Below are 23,110 nucleotides of genomic sequence, written 5' to 3'. Positions count from 1 at the left end.
CCACTTGGATTTTTCTGGACTTTTGGTATATCATTTTGAAGACTTCATGGAGATGCAATGAGTTGAAAAAAATAGTATTACACTTTTTACACATTGAGGCCTGTTTATCATATATGCTTAGCATCAATATTCCAAAATGTTAAGGCCATTGACCCTTTCTAGCTCTCCAGTTTTCAAAGGTCAAAGTTTGTAACCCACCAAATTCTTTCTAAAATACCAGAATACCTCGGAAGGCAATATTGAATAATTTTGTTTTCATTATTACTATTTTTATCATGAGCTAATGATGCAAAACATCATTTTTTTTTTTGAGGTCATTGACCTTAAGGTATTTGACCTCTAGAGATCAGCGGATGTCAAATCGGACTTGCATACATTTTTGAGGCATGTGGTAAGATATAACACTGGTGAAAGTTCAATGCTTCAATAATAATTTTTAAAAGTGCTATGATCAGACCAGTGCTTGTACTAATAATCATGAAAAGTTTTCATGATGGTCGCCATTTTGGATTTATGCAAATTTGACGTCTTTCCACTACATGGATTTTTCTGGACTTTTAGTATGTCATTTTGGCAACTTCATGGAAATACATCGTGCTCAAATAATTGCAATTTTTAGACTAGAAGCCTGTTCATAAATCGGAGATGCTACTTGTCAATATTCTAAGATGTTAAGGTCATTGACCTTTTCCAGCTCTCCAAGGTCAAAGGTCAAGATTTATGACCCACCAAATTCTTTCTAAAATATAAAGATACCTTGAAAGTCAATATTGAATCATTTTGTTTTCATTATAACCATATATATTATGTACTAATGATGCAAAACATCAATTTTCTGATATTTAGAGGTCATTGACCTTAAGTTCATTGACCTCTAGAGGTCAGCGGAGGTCAAATATGACTTGTCTTCTGATTTTAAAAAGAAGCCTATGGTAAGATATAACATTGGTAAAAGTTTCATGCTTTTATCATAATTTTTTAAAGTGCTATGATCAGAACAATGTTTGTACTACTATCAATAACCATCAAAAATTCTTACGATAGCCGCCATTTTGGATTTATTCAAATTAGACATCTTTCCACTACATGGATTTTTCTGGACTTTTAGTATGTCATTTTGGTGACTCCATGGAAATGCATCGTGCTCAAAGTAATTGTATTGCAATTTTTACACTAGAAGCTTGTTCATAAATCAGAGATGCTACTTGTCAATATTCTAAGATGTTAAGGTCATTGACCCTTTCCAGCTCTCCAGGGTCAAAGGTCAAGACTTAAAACCCACCAAATTCTTTCTAAAATATCAAGATACCTTGAAAGTCAATATTGAATCATTTTGTTTTCATTATAACCATATATATTATGTACTAATGATGCAAAACATCAATTTTCTGATATTTAGAGGTCATTGACCTTAAGTTCATTGACCTCTAGAGGTCAGCGGAGGTCAAATATGACTTGTCTTCTGATTTTAAAATGAAGCCTATGGTAAGATATAACATTGGTAAAAGTTTCATGCTTTTATCATAATTTTTTAAAGTGCTATGATCAGAACAATGTTTGTACTTCTATCAATAACCATCAAAAATTCTTACGATAGCCGCCATTTTGGATTTATGCAAATTAGACATCTTTCCACTACATGGATTTTTCTGGACTTTTAGTATGTCATTTTGGTGACTCCATGGAAATGCATCGTGCTCAAAGTAATTGTATTGCAATTTTTACACTAGAAGCTTGTTCATAAATCAGAGATGCTACTTGTCAATATTCTAAGATGTTAAGGTCATTGACCCTTTCCAGCTCTCCAGGGTCAAAGGTCAAGACTTAAAACCCACCAAATTCTTTCTAAAATATCAAGATACCTTGAAAGTCAATATTGAATCATTTTGTTTTCATTATAACCATATTTATTATGTATTAATGATGCAAAGCATCAATTTTCTTATATTTTAGAGGTCATTGACCTTAAGGTCATTGACCTCTAGAGGTCAGCGGAGGTCAAATATGACTTGTATTCTGATTTTAGAATGAAGCCTATGGTAAGATATAACACTGGTAAAAGTTTCATGCTTTTATCATAATTTTTGAAAGTGCTGTGATCAGAACAATGTTTGTACTACTATCAATAATCATCCAAAATTCTTACGGTAGCCGCCATTTTGGATTTATGCAAATTAGACATCTTTCCACTAAATGGATTTTTCTGGACTTTTAGTATGTCATTTTGGGGACTTCATGGAAATGCGTTGCGTTGAAAAAAATTCTATTGCAATTTGTTTGCGGTCAAACCTTATTTTTCCTGGACTATAAGTACTTTCAAATCAACGCTGGTCCAGATTTTCTCTTGATGTGAACACTACTTTTCATGTGCCACCTTACTGTTGGTAATGAAGGGTATCTTTCTATACCTTCTTCCGTCATTAGCTTCGGTTGCAGGGCTTTTCTTAAAGGGTATAGACAGGGACGAACTGAGGGATGTTGCATGCAATTTCAGCCCGGTATAGCAATCAATGCTACAGAATTATACACCCCAAACAAGCACTTTATGGAAATAATTTGTATTTTAATTGTATAGTCTAGAAGGATCTGCAGTTGTATTACTTGTTTGATGTGTAGGAGTTCATATCAAGAACTTGACTTGCCCTCACCTTCTGTCCCAAATTCATTTGTGCAGATCAGCATACATTACTTGCATTTCAGCCTGAATGAAATTGAAACCCATCGATAATCACCTCCCTGCGTCTTGCTTGTGTACTAAAGTTGAACCAGTTTATGATATGTTTCTGAGTGGTACTTATGATTTCTCCTCATTCATCTAAGCCTACGTATGTGTTAATTATATGCCTGAGGGTATAAGATGGCTCAGCGTATAAGATGGCTTGATTCAACATTCAGACTTACCTGGAAAGACTACATATATTAGGCCCATTTTTCGAGCTAAAAGTAATTTTGATTGTATTCCATCAACTCATAGACTACTGACTTCTGTAATTCTGGTAGGCTTTGTAAAGCAATCATTAAGTTCTGGGGGGGGGTTTAACTGTAATTCAAATCTGTCTTTCACACAGTATTCAAGCAAACTTTTACCTATAATATAATTATAAAAAAATATTTTTATCTTCAGTCCTGAAACTTTTAAGTTAAGTCGCAAAATTATCATCTGATCCTGGGTTCCCTATGTCAGCATTTATAACAATAACATAGAAATAAACGATTTGTATGATTGAAAGGTTAATGGGTATGAAAAGTAACATTTAAAACATCATACTTTTTAATTCAACAGAAAAACACCCCTTTTGTGGCCGCCCAACCCAGTTTCCCAATATGACTGGCTAGGCTTTAAGATGGCCACAATTTTTACTCGGGGGAAATAACATCATCTCCTCTGAAACGGTAAAATACATGTACAGGTATTTACAAAACGGGAAATAAAAACATTTTCAGTATTAAAATGCGAGAGCTTAAAATCTCATGTCTCCCATTCAGAAAGAAAAGTAAAAAGGAAGCGGGCGGGTGCTAATTAACTTTATCTGTAATATCTATATAATTTCTGTTTGTTATGCTTTATGGCATAATACACCTCATTTTGTCATCCCAGATTCGCCACTGCTGTTGACATTCCATGAGTCATGGTTGGGTATGAAAGTAGCTGGAGTAACACGTGAGGGGTACCTCCATTCATACGGTTGAGCTACTGGCTGAAGGGTGGAGAATTGTGATTCTTCTCTGACTGAAGTAGTCGTCTTTTCTTGGAGAAGAGCTATTTTTTAATCCATGTAGCGCCGCTTAACTTCCAATGTTTCTTTCATAACATTGAGTTTTTCGGTTTCGATACGGATCATTTCTTGATAGTACTCCGATGAAGACATTTGACTTACTTTAAAGGTAGGCCCACTTCTGCGCATGGAGGAGCTGACTGGTGTATTTTCTGGGAATTTCCGCTTCCTTTTATCGGGGTGAATCATCCTTGGTGGGTGGCTCGAACTTCCCGGAGTACTCGGAGTGGAATCATCCGCGCAATCTTCATCTTCCTCTATTACGATATCTCGTCCGTGGCAAACCCGTCCACCACACCTGCGCAAAAGATGGCAATGTCAATATAATATTATCCAGTGAATATAAATAAATAGATTAAATTGTTCCTATTTGGCCTATAATAAATTTCCAGTTATCATGAATAGGAGTCAGAGGGTCCCCATTAGGTCTTCATAATCATGTAATATGAACTAACGCATAACCATTTGCCTTGCACTTGAAATAGTTGCATTTTTTTGTCATTTTAATGAATTCGGTAAGTTGTGGTTAATTAGTTTAAGGAAAAGTAAGCAACAGCGGGTTAGGCTAGTATTATCACTTTAATATGTTGGAGCTTATATGGCATCACATTACGTCATTACGTAACAAACTTTAAACAAAACTTAAAGAGAAACGAATCTAACACATTTTATATAACGATAATAATTTATAAGCCTACACAAGTCTTACCCATCATTTATTTTTTACCAATAAATTATTAACCAATTAATATTAAACCCATCTTCGACAGCTTCGACTTATAAGGGCTTGGCACTGTCGACAGCATAGGTGGTATTCGGGTGGAGGGGCTAGGTGAAGCCCCCTTCTTGATTTTTTCAGCCCCATCCCCTTGATTAAATTATCATTTATACAATGTGATGTAAATAAAATATCAAAATTTCTTTAAACCTAGAGGTCGAAAGCGCGTCAATCATCGTCCGAAATCAACAATAAGCTATGCGCCGTAATTGGTAATGTACATGCTTGTTGATTTCGACACGCGCAGAAGGAATTCGCAGTGCTACGTTACCGCCCATGGCTGCTACATAAAAAATTATGTATCGCCGCCTAACATGGCATCATTTGGGAAATCAAGTAAAACTAATACCCCTACCTGTTATTTGTTCGGATGGGATGACTTGAAGAATCTGTTTTTCGTCATCATTTAGACAATCAAACACGTCGTGGTCATCTAGTGTGGGATTTTCCCCTCCTGTCTTTTCACGTTCCTTCCTTCCTTTGTAAGCGTGTACCGGCGGCAACTTTCTCTTTTACGTTCTTCTTGAGAGCCTGCCACTTACCCTTGATGCTCTGCCACTCGTAAAGCATTTACTTCTAGTCGGATACTGTCGTAAATGTTATCTTTGATCCGCTGTGTAGTATCATTGCTGTGTTTGGCTGATAGTTTGGTGCTATGGTTTACAAATCCACTCTTTATTATTTGTATTTCTTCAGAGTAGTCAGGAGCTCGAAACCTCTTCTTTACCGGCTGAACCAGCGCCATTTTGATCCACGTTTGGCAAGTTGAGATGAAATTTACACTGATGCCTCACCCACTAGTAATTTCTTTGTTATTTGACATGATATGTTTGAATAGCACTTTTGTTGCTATGTTAATGAATGATAGGTTGAAGATCCTCCATTCACTTAATTCAATTTATCAAAACATAAGAAGTGGTATACCTAGACCCATCTCTTTTCTTCCAAATTAATCTAATTAGATCTTAGGCTCAAGTAAAAATATCAATAAAAATATGATTTACTCTTTCATTGTGTGGTCAAAGTAAATTGTATTGTTTATTGATTTTTTTCCATATTATCCGTCAAATTACCTTTATTTTGACACCTTTATTTTGACAACTTTGTTATTGCATGAATATTTCACTCACGAAGACACCAATACACTGTGTACAGCAATCTTCACCAATCTACACAATAGATTACTACGCACAAATTCTGCCTGACTATATGGCTCAAATCTACTAACAACACACAAACAGCGTGCCCGGCTAACATCTCTTTCTGTGCGCTCATCCTATCTAAGTTGCTAGTGGCTGAGTTGTTAGGGAAATGTTAGCGCTAAAAGAGCTCTCACTAACAGCGCTTCTGTGCAGCCGGTACAGGTCACCACCAGGGGCCCGATTCATAAAGATAAACAACTATTGTAACAACACCATTACTGTGACTTCCATAGAAACCTTGATTTTGATTGGCTGCTGAGCCCTGTTCTCAAGTTTATACAATAATGTCAAATTTGCAATAGTTGTATGTCTTTATGAAATGGGCCCATATTTGATATACCCACTTCCTTATTATGTAGATTGATGTGAATTTCTTCATTACAGTGTCAAAATTGTGCATAATGAAAATTGCATTAATTTATTTTGCCAGATGCTGGATTACCATCGCATCATTAATAATGTGTTAGATATCTACATGAATTTAGATTGATTAATACCCAGTAATGGCTGTTCAGTTAGAAATCAGCGGCTGGAATTCTTGTAGTTTGCTGCTGAAATTTAGTGCGCAGTCTTGCAGACCTTTCGCCAGAATCTTTAAGTTGTGAAATTCCTTGTCATTGCTGATCCCTATACTAATGTATGTATGCTTGTTTGACATCATTGTATGCTTAGCACATTATTTAAGTTGGTTTATGTCGCTGTACACCACATCATATCATCTTTATCTTGGTAGAGCATCTGTCTCACAACCGGGACGTCGGGACGGGAGTTCAAACCCCATCCGCATCAGTCCAAAAGACATTAATAGATGGGAGTTGCTGCTACCTTTTTGGCATTCAACGAATAAAGGGATAGAGCCTCGTCGATCTGGCACTGCACAGCAGCTGCCAGGCCCGTGATCAATTGGGCAAAGCACATTTTTGGAGTATTCAACTTCTATTACAAACACTAAAATAAGGATTTTCATTATTTCAAGGTCTTGATATATGTACAATAATTTTATCATCATTTATGGCTATTAGCAAATTTTTTGTACTGTTTGATAAACAAGGCCATACAGGGTTAAGTTCAATGATATAAGATGTATGATTGATTGCATGTGTGAAATTGGTCAAAATAGATTTTAAGGTCAACCTCTATGCCTTTTGTTAAATCAGTCTTTAGTCTAGATGGGTTTAGGGAACAGTGTATGTTAACTTTTTCATTATTATTTCATTCACTATAATGTTGTAATAGATGCTGAATGAATTACAAACTGCTTTACGCATACATGTATGTTTTGTTCATTCCTCAGCCTCCCTAGCTGGAATGAGTCTTAAAGGAGGTGATGTAGCCGTGAGCCTTGGAACCAGTGACACCCTCTTCCTCTGGCTAACGACCCCACGACCAGCCCTAGAGGGCCATATCTTTGTCAATCCTGTTGATATTGATGCTTATATGGCTCTTTTATGGTTAGTAGGACTAGAAATAGTATTACAGCCATGCTTTGAAAATTGCAGCTATCATAGTCTGTTTTTAACAACTAAAAAATAATCTTATAACAGTATAGTGCATGTATATGATGGTGATTGCATAAAGATAAGTTATAGATTGTTTGTTTTGCCTTAACATTGCTTTTCGTTGGATGCTATCAGTTTGAAGAGTGGTACAAAAAAAAATATATTAGCATTGATAGACCAGGGACTATGCTGACATACTTTATCATCCCTGCTCTTTTGTGGTTGGATACAGTATGTACAAGTACACTGGCATTTTTTTGGTATATTCAGTGTTGCTTTATGTCATATATTAATTATTATTTGTTTGGCCAGCATGATACAATGAAATGGGATGAACTTCAGTTGATTTAGAACATGCACAGCAAATCAGTATAGTGGGTGTCATTATCAGAAGCTTCTGAAATATCCTGATTATTTAATGCTCACTTCTGGTTATTATTTTTGTCTTCAAATCCCAAATTTTTAGTTTCAAGAATGGATCTCTAACAAGAGAAAAGATACGAGATGCAAGCAGCAATGGTTCATGGGATATTTTCAATCAACAACTCTTGAGCACTCCCATGGGGAATGGGGGCAATATTGGTAAGAATATTGGTATGAATGTATTTAAAAAAAGATGATAGATAAAATATTTGAAGTATTTCAGATGTGGCAATGGGGACAATGATCGATACATGTCCTTTGACTGGGCAAATTCAAGTCAACATCTTATGGTAATTCTGAAGATGTTCGTCATCGCGGAGAATTCAATAGAGTTGGTTGATCGGTTGTCTCGCGAAGCGGTTGAAACTGCAAGAGATTTCTTATGGTAACTTACTTTTTTAAAGAAAATTTGATTGCAGTTTTCATTCTAATTCATATGAATGGAATTAAAGAAGGCAATTTCATTTGGTCACAAAGGTACTGTCATTTTGATATAGGAGAGACTCCTTCATTAGCTCCAGTACACATGAGTAAAAAAAAAAAAATTCAAAAGGTTTACTCAGAATTACATGTTCATTTTTCTTTGTTGACGATACAAAACAATATGTTATCTATGTTCCTTGATGGTGAAGATACTGAGGAGTACAGTTCTGAAAAGGATTTTAATCATGTTATTTTGCAGGTATCTACTTTCATGTGCAAGAGATAACTCCATCAGCTGTAGGTCTTCATCGGTTTAACTCAGCTGATCAACCTGTCACAATCTTTGACCCAGCAACAGAGGTCAGAGCGCTCATCGAAGGTCAAATGATGGGAAAGAGATTGCACGCACAGCAGCTTGGTTATGATGTAGGTGAGTAGGGCATTAAGTTGAGATTATTTTTGTTCTCCTTTTTAAATTCTTGATTCTTAATCTTTCATGACCTTTGACTCAACAAGGTCAGAGCACTCATTGGAGGTCAAGTGTTCTTCATTGTTCATCAACTTCAAGGAGACTGGACAGTTATGACATAGTGTGAACAGATGGACTGCTGGGACAGTCAGTGTCATCTCCATCTGTGTAGTCCCATCTGTTAATGAGACCCTTGCAGCTTTCCATCCTTGTATGAAGCCTTTTCTTAGGGACTTCCGGTCTTCCATCCAGGGACCTGTTTTGTAAAGAGTTTACAACTGTGGTAACTTTGCCAGTTTGTCCACTACAATGGTAATGGTACTCAGCAGCCAATCCCAATCAAGGATTTTATCATGGTAGTTGCCATACTGGCAAAGTTACCATGATTGTAACTCTTTATGAAACAGGTCCCTGGTGGCAGCTTCTCCTTGGTCTGTATTGTAGTATCTTCTAATTATGTTGCTCTTATTGCTTTTTTTACTTTCTCATAATCATCTCATCTATAGGTGGAGGTACCAGAGTTTTAGTGACTGGTGGGGCTTCAGCTAACCAAGCCATCTTACAAGTGATATCCGATGTCTTCAATGCTCCGGTCTATATCCTGGATGTTGCCAACTCAGCATGTCTAGGATGTGCTTACAGGGCAAAGCATGGTAAGCATTCGAATGTGTTCATCCCTCTTTCCTTATTACATGTCAATACAGGGCATCATTTTAACTCTTTGTCCGCCAAGTTCGCCGATTGGCACACTTGCTGCTTCGCCAAGTTCGCCGATCGGCACAAAGCTCACGACAATCCGATGACATTGATTTATACAATGCTATCAATTACAAAAGCTAAGCTGCACTTCCTGCCTTGCCATTGAAAAAAATAGCCTAGGCTTAGAATATTGGGCCTGTACTATTATTCTTTGACAAAGGGGTTACAAGTAGCTTGTTCTCATATTTTGTAAAAATCTGGGAATGAATAGCCTGTACACTTATAGTTTGCAAATTGAAACTTGAAGGTTTCCATTGATCAGAGATATATGTTCTAAACATGAGTAAATATTTATGGAATATACATCAATAGAAAGCTAATTTCATACTCTACAACTTTACTGAGAACATTTTTCTGTAGGAAAAAGCATAAAAAAGTTACAGCCATGTAAACTACGCATGCAAATCCAGAGCACCCATTTCTGGTGTCCACAGAATTAATCCGGCAATAGGGGATTCCGTGCACGGCGGACAAAGAGTTAATGAAATGACTGTCGACAAAGTCTGTTTTATCTAGCAGTTACCACTGTGACAGTAAAAGTCAGATACCTGTGTTTCTGGGCAAATCAAATCTTTCTCAGATGACCAACTTTTGATGAAATGCACCCCAGGGGGATACATTTTCTACCTAACTTGTAGGGTTTCTTTTACTAGCTTTGTACATGCTGTTTAAGAATTGCTTGTATCATTTCTTATTCAGTACAAATACAAGGAGACCATCATTGCGAATACAATAAGTGTGACATGATAAAGTAATTACGTAGGCAAATTAACGTTGCAAATATACCAGGTCCACCACTTAAATGGTAGAGACATATACAGTTATGTTTTAAATAACTTGGCAGAATTTTGTGTGATCATCTCCTATCTCCCCCTCCCCTTTCCCCCAAAATGAATAATTGTCATGATGTAAATGATAAAATAAATATGAAATGTTCAATGGGAGTGTTCTGGTCATTGGTAATTCTTATTCTCTATTGTTCAGGCTGGCTAGGTGGCGACAAAGTTCCATTCCATGAAGTTGTGAAGACAGCATCTAATTACAAGCAAGCAGCTACTCCTAATACAAATGCAGCTCAGGTAAGTGTTTCTATGTATCCCCACTCATCCCAATACCCACAGTGGGTTACAAGGTCATCTTTATTCTGTCAAAATAGTAATTGCTGCAAATAAAAGAGTGTATTTCTGAAGACCATCTTTTTATTACAGTCTTAAGGAGTTTCACAATATCTTGAACAAAGTGTCCAATTCATGCCTGAGGAACCTTAAATCATCAATCCCTCTTTTGGGGGCTGGGGTTCATTTTTATCATTTACTCTTTCCCTAATTTTCTTCAAGAGTCTCTTTCATGGGTTGTAGTAAATTAATATGTTTGTATATGATTATAATTATTCAACTTTAAACCTATTTTGCCCAGGCATTTAGGTATCAAGATATGTGCAATACTAGAAATAAAAAAGTGTTGAAAATTTGTTGTGAAGCCTTTTTAAAACGTTAGAGTTATCATGGCAAAGCACAAAACTCCCTTCCCCAAACCAAGTTACTGCTAAACATGATTATTAGGAATAGATGTTCAGTCTATTTCCTATTCCTATTTGTATCTTATTTGTCTTTGTGTTTTTGTTTATCATTTTGTGATGCAGGTCTACAACTCACTCTTAGAGAGATATAGAGTTCTAGAGGCCAAGATATCAGAGTGAAATAGTAATCAGTTTTAACTATTTTCAGACCAATGAATATGATTGATTTTAACAGACATGCCATCTGTTCCCTTCTTTAGAGTATTTGTTCCTCTTTTTTGCTATGAAAACACCAATACTATTTTGTATGATTTGTTACCTTTTTTAAAATTTCTGATCATGGAGTATGTATTATACACAGCGCGTGACACTAGCGCTGGTCCGGCAGTCCCAGACCAGTAAAAGTCACTGCCGGGCCAGTAACTTGTTGCATGAAAAGAACAAGTAAATTCTAACCTACGAGCACATGTTTAAAAGGGTGAATTTTCAAGTAGAGTAATATCACATGTTTTTTCACCGATCTCACCACAACAGGCTGGCAATTGTTATGTTGAGTTAGATTTAAAAAAATACTTTTCTTTGTCAAAAAATACCTTTTTTTCCTTTTAAGAATATTTTTTTTGGGTTGTAGAATGTTGGCAGGTCTGTTTTAATGTGATACAATAGCCATTTGGTGGGTCAATTAAACAAAGAATTGTACTCAACACAACTACAAAATTCAAGCACAATTTAAATTTCATCCCAATGAGATGCTCACAGATATTGAACTTGCCTTTGATTTTCTAGATCTTTTTTATTGCTACTCGTTCAACAACTGACAACTGAACTCCTTGCAATCCAGGTTGTAGTCAATCAACCAAATTTTATTTTTTACAGATGTATATTTTTTTAATGTTTGTTCAAATAATGTTTTTTTATCATGAAAAAATCAGAGGGATGACCCCCCCCCCTCCCCCACGACGTTGCCCTTGTATTTCTGCTCCCTTGCAAATCAAAATAGTGATCTGAAATGAATATGCAAACTTATTATTATGCAACTGAACATCCATAGTGAAACTGTGATTCAGATACCCTCTTATATTTGTATTTTGTCACTTTTCTCACATTCCTTTAAATTGAATTACTTTCTTGTGGACTATAAATAACCTTAGGGCAGATTATGGATTAATAACAAAAATTCTTTTCCCAGTTTCAGTTTAGTGCAAAAGCTTCCTCATTATTTAAATGATGACTGATCAAAACAAAGATTACAAAGAAAACGTGTTCACAATTTTATAGTTTAGTGAATATTGAGAAAACAAAACTGATTTTTGATTTATTGCAAAAACTAACGCATTAAAACAGTGAACAGGCTGTTACAGAGTATTGCAGGGTGAACATGCTCATAGTTTTATAGTGCAGTGAATATTATAATACATACATGTACTTATTGATAAGATAAGACTTGTTCAAAGTGAAATAACAGTTGAAATGTATTTCATCATTAAGAATGGTGCTAATAAAATAATACAACATTATGGTAATGGTCATACATGTGATTCAGTTCATTTATTTAAAATGAATAAATCTAAGTTGTGAAGAAAGTTGACATAAGGAAAGAAAATAAGTATGAAAGAGTACAAAGAGGATATTAAAGACAGGTGTCAACTGTAAAGAGTCTATGGTCTCATTGTAGCAGCAGAGTTGATGAGCAATTCATCTTGCATATTATACCTACAAGTGCATTATATTCAGAGAAATTTCAATTTTCATGAAGGGTCTAAAATCCACTTTAACATCATAGTGTTGTTACATTGGATATTAATATTTATAATCCAACTGATATTACTTTAGCTGTTGAATTGTTTATGAAATATGAATGTTTTGTCTGTTTAAGAGACCCAATATCTTCTTCAATTACTTTTTACTTACTTTGTTCTTCTCTTAATTTCTTTCTCCACTCTTTTTTTTTTAGCTCTTCGATGAAAATCATAGGGTGTCATTTGCCAGTTTACCCCTCCTCCCCCCCCCCCCCCCCCCGGCAAACACTTTATCCATTCCTGCAAATTCTGAAACTTGAGAAGTTTCAGAGTGCTTTTAAAGTGTTTAATGTAAACATATATATTTTAGCAACATTGAGTCATTGACAAAGTAACATACTTAACAACAATACCAAGTATCTGATATGAAAATTGAATTTGCTCTGACAAATTATGGTGAAATGTCTTCTTTTTTTTCTTAAAGGAAGGTTTAAAATTTGACATAGTCACATCAATCAATTGATTTTATAAAGTTCAGTTTATCAATTCTACTAGAATAATAATTTTATCCTTTCTACTACGAGGCATAGAAGTATGTTAACATACTTTACAGGTATTGATAGAACAATATATTGGAAGTATAAATTTGTTCATTTCAAATAACTTTGATGAGTTCATAACATTTATGCAACCCCTGATATGACTGTAGGAGTGTGATGGAGAAAAAAATGAACAAACAGGATATGTCCTTAAAGGAAAATGAAACCTTTGGAATAAGATAGCCTGTGCGAAAACAGAAAAATCAAAGAAACAGATCAACGAAAGTTTGAGTAAAAATGAATAAATAATAATTAAGTTATGAGCATTTAAAGTTAAAGAGAAATTCCAGTATTTGCAGTAAACACTGATTTCATGAGAAAGTCTGTAAAACAAGGCTTAATTGTCAGTATATCATCGAGGATCTAGATCTGGTACAGTTACATAAACTGAACTTTGTGAAATCTTGAAATCTACGCTGAAAAATGTTCACACTGAAGATCACCAACACAGATAGGCACACGTGGGACAGTGTATTATTATTGCTAAAATAAAGACCCGACGGAAGTGACCGAATCCGCGCTTATTTTGCTTATTTCTCAGCAATTACACAATTTCTTCCAGAATCCTTTGGCACATATTTTTTATTCATACAAACAGACACTTAGGTGGTCATTATATTAGATTCTGTAAAAAGTCATTTTTAGATCGTTACCAAAACTGGAATTTATCTTTAAGGTCATTATTGTAATGTAGATCCTCCTATTGGCAATGCGACTATTATGTGTGATGTCACATGTGAACAACTTTCCCATTTCTTTTGTATATATTTCTCTTATACTGCCTCTTATCACATCTATCAGTAGATCATGTATTCTTTCTATAGTAGGGCATGTAATGCAGATTTTCAAAGAATACATTATGGATACAAGTTTGTATCACCATAAGAAAGAGCAAAAATATACATTTTTTGGGGTATTTTATAGTCCATCAAAGGGAAAGTTGTTCACATGTGACATCACACATCTTTGTCGCATTGCCAATGGGAGGATCTCCATAGCATTAGTGATCATAATATTCAAATTCTCATTACTTTCTCATTATTTGTCAAATTTTTCTCCAACTTTCTTTGATCTTATTCGTTGACTTTTCTGTTTCCACACAAGCTAACTCGTTCCAAGGGTTTCATTTCCATTTAAGTTATAGGGAGAAAAATCAAACCCACTAGTATTTTCATTCATTATCTGCAAATTGATCAAGTAAACGATTCAATTATTAATAAAAAAATATATCATAAGAATGTGAAATATATTCACTGTCTTCATCATGAATCTATGTGACAAAAGTTAATACAAGAATAGAATCGGACATTGTTTTATTTTTATATATGTTATGTAATCAGATGAAAATATTTTGCCATTCACTGTCTTTTTGTCTTACATCATTGGTGTATATAACTAATGTGCATTTTTAATGTTAATTTTGTATGTTAATATATTGCAATATCATAATGTTATAACAGAACTTTTAAAAAGTATAGAATAGTTATGTGTATTTGCAAGTGCTTTAATTGTACATGTAATGTGAATGCAATGTGATTTAAAGTATTAAATTTTTTACATGAATTTAAAACTCCTGTTTGCTTCTGTTTTATTCTTCAGCTTGTAGATATAACCATTGTTAATAAGGAAATGTTAATTGGTTGATGAAAAGTCCATTCATTTCATTAAATGTTTAACTTTGAATGAATTAAATATGTAACAGATATGCCAAGTATCTGATATGAAAAGTCGATTTGCACTGAAAAAAAGACAATAAATGGTGAAATGTCTTCTTTTGCTTTCTTAAATGGAAGGTTCGAAAACTTTACAAAGACACATCCATCGATTTGTTCGTAAAGGTACAATTTACCATTTCTACTAGGCATAGTAGTACATGTAGTTTGTTGATAAAGTTGTCAGGAACTGATAGAACAAGAATGTTTTAAAGGAGGAGCTTGCTCTGACTTCGAGTTGTTTCTAGTGAATGTAGAATACCGAGAGAGATACTTATTAATGAATGGTTGGCTTTTTTTAAGTTTTGATTTTATGACAGCACATGCAAGCAGCCTTTGTTAACTATGGATTGGAAATTCCATATTTGTCATTTCCAATGGTTCATTATGACTGGAAATGTTTTCATCATGAGAGTAGTTGTGTCTGGTGAAATATAAAATGGACTTAATATTTCATAAGTTTTCTGAGAACATAGAAATATGTGGGATGTATACATGTAAATGATATATATCATATAACAGGGAGCTGCTTGCATTCATAAGTTAAAAATAAAAAAAATCTATAAATTATTCTTTGCTAGATTTTCACTGAACTTACATAAACATATTTTGTTTCATGTATCTGCAATATTCAAACCAACATCTCATTTAAGAATATTCAAATCTGTATATTCTCATTTGAATGTTTAATTTACACTGAATGGAGCATATTTTGACACCCCATTACTTCAATGAATGTGGCAGAGAAAAGTATGATTGAAAGTGTGTTTGGTCATGTACTGATCTAGTCTCGAAGGGTTGCAGGTAAATGGGATGTATATCGCCCTCAGACGACTGAAATAGCAAAGCAATGATGTTTTAACTGAACGCCAAAAAAAAACATTTTCTGTCACACATGCACCTGAATCTTCCAACTTAAGGTTATCCCTTTACGTCATTTATTATAATCAACCAGAAACAACAACTCTAAAGATTTGCCGAGATTTCATTGCCCCCCCCCCCCCCCCTGTTTGGTGGCACATGATGAAATGAGATAAATCTCGGTACCCGAGGAAAAGATCAAGACATCTTTTATTGGTCAGTAACACATGCAAGATGGCAAAAGGAGCGCCAGAATTGTCATAAAGTTATTGTTTGTGGATATTTTCCCCAATATTTTCTGTTTTATGTATATACCTTTTGTTGGTAAATGAATGGGATTTTGGGGAAGAGGGTTGGAGGGGTATATGTCATCTTACGAAACAAATAGGTTAACAGTTTAAAGTGAATTAAATGCACCAACATTGCTTGAACAGAAATTAGAAGGTATTGGATGCCGGATGAACTCCCGCCCCCGGCCCTCTAACCGACGGAGAATGCCAGGAATCTTCTATCCCATCGGAGAGCCAAGCGGAGTAGCGCTTGAAGTAATTAGACCCTCACGTATCGAGAGGTCATTCTAAAGAGCTACCATCACCGAAGCAGTAGCCAAATAGCAGCACCCGTCTATTACCCTAAACAACTATTCAGATACCAGTCGAATGACATATGTATTCAATATTGAATTAGCTTGCAACAAGCATGGGGTACTAGTACAATGTCGTATCAAAGCAAAAGAAGGGTAGTTTCATGTTGAACATATGTTTCGATGGCGCCCTGGTAATTCTCAATCTCTCAGTTTGTGTGGATGATCAAAAGTATATATGGTAGCTACCTTTCTACCAATCCTAAATCAGGTACCTTTTATTTTCCTTTATAACATTGCCAAAAGGTCTTAGAAATGGTTATTCACACAATGTTTTTACAACATTTGAACATTAATACATTACACCACCTATGTAATTTAACAATGTTTGGTATTAGATATGTGAAATATATGTTAAAAAAAAACGTTGATATGTGTGTGCATTATTCTGATGTTTCACAAAGAAAACAAAACAAAAACTTATGTTCTTATAAATATTATTGCTAAACATTATACAAAAATGTTTTCGAAACCTTACATTTTTGTTTTCATTTTACAAATTGTTTTCATAACCGTTAGCTAACATTTTTTTTCAATATTTTTATAATTTGTGGTAGCGAAGATATTGCTTTCATATGTGCAAAACACATGACTAGTACTAATTATCGAATTAAATAGCATGTATTTAAAAAAAAATGCCCCAGGAACGAAGATACTTTAGAGTGTAGGAACTCATGATGGACATTTTAATGAAAGTCTAAACATTATTAATTTTTCAAAACTTTTATTTAGTTCATTTGTCAGATGAAAGAGAAGGGTGGGATCTTATTTCTCAAAATGGCAAAAAACGGGTAAAATCAATAAAACGTATATATTAAAGATCGAGTCCACCCCAGAAAAACGTTGATATAAATCGATAAAGGAAAATCCAACAAACATAACGCTGAAAATTTCATCAAAAACGGATGTCAAATAAGAAAGCTATGACATTTTAAAGTTTCGCTTATTTTTCACAAAACAGTTATATGAACAAGTCAGTGACATGCAAACGAGAGAGTTGATGATGTCCATCACTCACTATTTATTTTGTTTTTTATTGTTTAAATTATATAATATTTCAGTTTTTACAAATTCGAAAATGGGGGCCAACTTGACTGAATCATAAAATGTTAAAACAACGGTATGAATTCCACATGTTCAGAAAGGGAAAAAAATTATTTTACATGACAATGAGAGGAATATTATTTTATATAATAAAATACAAAAGAAATAGTGAGTGAATGGCGTCATCAGTCCCCCCATTTGCGTACAGACCAGGATGTGCATATATCTGTTTTGTGAAATTAATCGAAATTCAAAAATTTCATAACTTTCTTATTTTACCTCCAATTTTGCTGAAATTTTCAATAATATGCTTGTTAGATTAAAAAAAAAAACTTTTGGTTTGGGTGGACTTGTTCTTTAAAGAAAACCGTAAAACCTAACAATAGCTAGATCAATAGGAAAACGTTTGAAGGGCCATCAAGAATGTTCGTTAAATATTAATGTAATACAACGGCCAATTCCAAATCAGAATAATCAACGAAAAGAGAATTATCAATATCATGGCCTTTGTATATACTGTGTATTTGCATATTTTTAATAATGATGAAATGTCATTCATAATTGAATCTTTTAACAAACCTGACAGACTTTCAATATGACCTCCATTTTTTTTTTTTTTTTTTTGGGGGGGGGGGGTCAGGCCCTGTTTATTTCATTCTCCCCCCTCTCATTCTAAAGGTCCCTCCCCTATGCTAATGGGCCAATGTTAAAAGAGCCGCTATTCATAATCGAATCAAAAGTAAGTATTGCAAAACTCATGGGACATGCTATCTATTTCTACCATTACTATTATTCCTCGATCGGACCCTCGTACCGTTGCATATTATAATTAGTTTCCCTTATTCGGTCATGTGAAACTGAATAACGTAACCGATTTTTTTTTTTTTTATGAATAACGATTCTTATGATCCATGACCGTCATAGTGAATCATTAAAATAAAACTTACCTCGGATAAATAGCTGACCTTCAAGAATAATGATCCTCATGACTTTATGAACAGCGGGTTAAAGGAACATTTACACTATCTGAATAGTGGTACCTTTGACTCACGGGCTTGCCCCTGAACCAAATCCCTCTTAAACATCGCTTTAACCCTTAGATAGAGACGTGTATTCCAATTACTAACTAATGAGTTCTCAACAGCAAGCTAACACGACCAATTACAAGATTTATCACCTCACAAAGCTCGAGTTATTGATGAGTTTGTGCGCTCGAGTCTGGTGGTTAATGAGCCGCTAGGTGAGGATTGGTAAATATACAAGAGGGTGTAGGGAAGACATAAAACTGTCCTCACAATGTCTAATTGGACAAGCATAATTTCATGTGCTGACGGTCGGTCGAGGCGTGTTTGGATTTTTTTTTTATATGAATCTTTCATTTTAGAAAAGATCTGACACAAGATTTATAGTTTTACATGATTCAGCTTTAGCAGCTGCGACTGATCATTCGATGTAGAGAAATATTTACTTTGGGGTCTACAATGTAATACTGCGCCATTTTAAAGAAATTGTTACATGCACCATGATTGCATTGGCATATGTGTTTATTTGTTCAAGCAACATTGATATTTTGATCGTTAAGGAAGACCCAGTTTTACTTACGCGAAATCATGTACTTTCCTAATAATTCGGTAGATTTACTCATTACAATTCTGAAAAAAAAACTTATTTCAATTTTAATACCCTTTCCATTCAAGGTATAACGAATCTATTACACATACATACATTTATCTTAACCACGAACAAGGGATTACCAAAAATCAGTATAAGAAATATATAGAGGAAGACAACCAAAAAGCATATCTTGTAGAGGATGGCCGATATAGTGGCGTAATGATGAAAAAATGAGGGGCAGAACATGATTTAGAAGGCAAAATTTGTATTTAAAAAAAATATGATTTAGAAGGCAAAATTTGTAAAAACCGAGCAAGCGAAAATGTTTACCCTTTTGATAGATTTTTTCTTAATTTTAAGAAGATTATATCTATTATCATCTATTACCCTTAATCTTTCTTATTTTTTTCCATTCTCCTCTCTATTTTGCCATTGTTTGTCGAATTTCGGGGCTCAAATGCCCCTCATCCCCGAAATCTATATACACCAGTGATGATTGACATCCTGCATCGATAAGCAGCTATCAACTTAAATCGAAACATAATTTTTATCATTTAGTCATTTGGTATGGAATGACATACATAATATAGTATATATAAATATAATATATATTCATGAGAAGTTGAGTAAATAAACACATATGATGAAGAAAAATAGTAATCAATCAAAATGATACGGCTCATGACACAAAGTAATTTGCTGAAATGTTCTTCCCCTCCGCAAGTTCCGGCTGTTGAATCGTTACATATATACAGCTCATTTGCTTTCTTGAATAGTCTTGTATATATTTACAAAGCTATGAATATGTAAGGAGGGATAATATCAGTAGACAAATATAAATATTGGTAGAACATAATTGTAGGTCATGTTCACCGATTGTAAACGCTCTACTATACGACTGGTCTCGCTAGCAGGATACTGATAACCATATCACAAAACAACTACAATCATTGATTAAACATAGTTGAATTATGGTAACGCAGGGGAAATCAAAATACATATGAAGTAAATTACGCATTAAAATACCAAACTTATTTCATAATTAGAGTAGAATTGTGATGCATTTGTGTGAAATGTGTACACAATTATATTCATTATATTAATAAGGGTATACGGCATACGTTAATATGTTTATATCTTCCAATCATATACAAACACGGTAAAGACTTGAATCGTCGACATATTTTTTTTCCCCACTAAGTTTGTCTGTTTTGGGATATGAAGAAAATGTATAAGACATTTAGAGAGAAATCGTATTCATTTTTGTTGTGATTATGATCAACAACGACCGACAGTCCTTAGTTGTTATTATACATCATCACATCTACGTCAATATCGTTTTATGACTTTATGTATTATCATTAGCATGATAACTTGTTGTTGTTGTTTGGTTTTTAACGGCTCTCTCATTAAAAAAACTGAATATATGCGCCAATCAAATTATTTTATCATTATCAAGATTCATAGTTCACTTTACAACGTGAAAAAGCATTGAGCGTGGTTGGTTCGATCTCAAGATCTATTTCATACCAGTCCTATTGAATTGTTTTCAATGGTTGTCCAATAGAACATCACGGTGATATAAGAGCAGAGTTGAGATTTGATGACTTCATGTGAGACAGGTGATGCACTCTGATACCAATCTTAATGAATGGCTTGAAGCACCACGATGACTCATTGGTCCTTCCTAGATTGTGATCGATAGGTAGGAAAGATGAAAATCTTGCTTTTAATGGATTGACTCTTCATGCTCTTAGCAGAGAGCATGGACAATCAAGAATGGGGGAGAGAATTGGCAAATAAGTTATCTGCGGGTTCGCAGCGCTGAAATTGAGACGCTGCTGTATAGATGGTATATCTGATGCGACACATTTTCATCTACTATCGTGGATACCCGTATTATTCATAAATAAATCGACGCCCTGATTGTGTGGCCCATTATGCTAGGTCCCGCCTCTTTGAGAAATGATATTGGCTTTTCGTGCCACATATCAAGCTTTTTTAATCATTTCATCATCAGCTATGAGATTTCATTACAAACAAAAAAGTGTTTATATGAGTTTTGTTGTTCTTTTTTTTATTTTTCATTGGTATCACTCAGTAGAATAAATAAACTTATTAGGTTTCAGTTATGACTGGCTTCAGCATAAATTCAATTTGCATTTAAAATTCTCTTGACATAAAAAAAAACATAAAATATGACAAAATATTTCTAAATGACCTACGCGAAAATTTATCTCATTTACATTTCATTACGCAAATAAATCTTCATATAAATAACCACATAAATTCAAATTAAATAGAGAGTAACACAAGTAAACCTATAATTTAATCATTAACATATTTCAATCAGTTTACTATATAGGGAGTGACGGGTACTCGTTCTTAAAGTAAATAGACAATTTAAACACAGAAATGTTTAGATATAGTTCATTTACAAAGGCGATGCATATTCATATTGACACTTAAGCCTATAGACGTTATCACAAATTATCATTGATAGTATTCATTAACTCAATTGATTCTCCAGTTTCGAATATTAAAAAAACCGAAGGAAAGGGTTATGCATAATCAAGTTATGATTTGTATCAGAATCCATGGAATCTGTTTCAATTAATCGGTGCTTTTCATTTTGAAGCATACTCTTGCAAGGCAACATGAAAACACGATAATGACAACAAGCCAATTATAGAAATGAAAGATCAGCACATATAGCCAGGCCGCTAGGCAAGGCACAAGGGAGAGCTATAGAACGTGTTAGTGATTTAAGCAGATGGTTGAACGCCATACAGAAATCGATTAATGCATAAAGCATTCAGTCGCGTAATCTGTGCGATTTCAGGTTTATATAGGCATATATAAACATCGAGTGAGAAACACATAATAGGCCAGCAAACATCTGGTAGAATAATTATTATCAGTTGAATATTTATAATTTGTTTCACAGGGCTAATACTGTGTATTGGCTCATTTTTTGTTGTTGCTTGGGATAAAATTGTGTAATAAGTTATCAATTAGAACGTCTATGAAATTTAAAAAAAAAGTTTTATCAAAATCAAAAATTCCGCTGAAATATAGTAATTATGGTCTATTCTATTAAAAAAATGTATTGTTTTAATCAACCTAACATCATCTGTCAATGCAATTATACATGTGACATTATCTATACAAATCATAAGAAAATGTTATGAAGATAAATTAATGAAATATAGAGAGCGAAGACCACTTTTCGCTGTCAGTCATGAGGTTCACCAGAACATACAACAAATCCACATCGAGATATTATTTCAGTATTAAAATAGCTTTGATAAAAAATTGAACGATATTTCAAGAGTCTTAGAAATTCGACTGACATATATTTAAAATGTACTAGTAAAGTAAAAATGATCATATGCCGTTTCATATTCCATTCTTGTTGAACATGATGTGTTAAAGAAAAACATCGCTGATATACAAACATGCATTAATCATGTTGACTGTTGGCATTGTCGATGTTCTTTATTATTGTATGTTCATAATTGTTTTTGAAGTATCATTAAAGACAGTGGCTCTTCTTCATTATCAAAATGTTAAGATATTGATATAGAATTTATCCTTCCTCTTTATTGACATTTCACTAAAACTTCGAAAATATCAACCGGTTCATTATGCAAGTAATTTTATTTCAGTTTTCTAAATCACATTTACCAATTTTGAATCATCGTACAAATTACCATTATTTACATCTCATAAATGATAAATGTGTATCAAGATAGGTATTGATCCTTCTATTGGCCCATAAATTAAAAATACACAAAAATAGGATCATGTTGTCAAAGGGTTTAGTGCGACTTCAAGTTTTAAGTCTACAATGGGTTGTGTAATCGCGAAATCGGTTGGTAATATTCAAACAGTCACTATAGCATATTATCTCCTCTATCAAATGTACATTTCTAATTAGATTATACATAAAGATACATTTTCCATAACAACCGTCATCCATTATGAGCTACCAGTGTTCACTGAATAATGAGAACGCGCATGCGCCGATGGCTCGGCAGTAGGTGTGCC

At 34.1% G+C, this 23,110-nt stretch overlaps 1 protein-coding gene across 1 annotated transcript; it reads left to right on the top strand.

Moving 5' to 3' along the window:
* Positions 1 to 6,020: 6,020 nt before the first annotated feature.
* On the top strand, positions 6,021 to 12,377 carry LOC135153578 (xylulose kinase-like). The gene is made up of 6 exons (XM_064096854.1): positions 6,021 to 7,207; positions 7,722 to 7,837; positions 8,361 to 8,531; positions 9,077 to 9,223; positions 10,314 to 10,408; positions 10,972 to 12,377. Exons 1-6 carry the CDS (start codon positions 6,993 to 6,995, stop codon positions 11,026 to 11,028), a joined length of 801 nt encoding a protein of 266 aa, XP_063952924.1. The 5' UTR covers positions 6,021 to 6,992; the 3' UTR covers positions 11,029 to 12,377.
* Positions 12,378 to 23,110: the final 10,733 nt, after the last annotated feature.

This window comes from Lytechinus pictus, chromosome 3 (genome assembly GCF_037042905.1).
Source record: "Lytechinus pictus isolate F3 Inbred chromosome 3, Lp3.0, whole genome shotgun sequence".
Taxonomy (NCBI): Eukaryota; Metazoa; Echinodermata; class Echinoidea; order Temnopleuroida; family Toxopneustidae; genus Lytechinus; species Lytechinus pictus.
This window is presented reverse-complemented; position numbering and strand designations above follow the sequence as displayed.

Coding starts and splice junctions, on each gene's coding strand:
- LOC135153578 (XM_064096854.1), top strand. CDS start 6,993: ATGCTGAATGAATTACAAACTGCTTTACGCATACATGTATGTTTTGTT. Junction 8,532..9,076: donor GCAGCTTGGTTATGATGTAG/GTGAGTAGGGCA, acceptor TCTCATCTATAG/GTGGAGGTACCAGAGTTTTA. Junction 10,409..10,971: donor CTAATACAAATGCAGCTCAG/GTAAGTGTTTCT, acceptor TTTGTGATGCAG/GTCTACAACTCACTCTTAGA.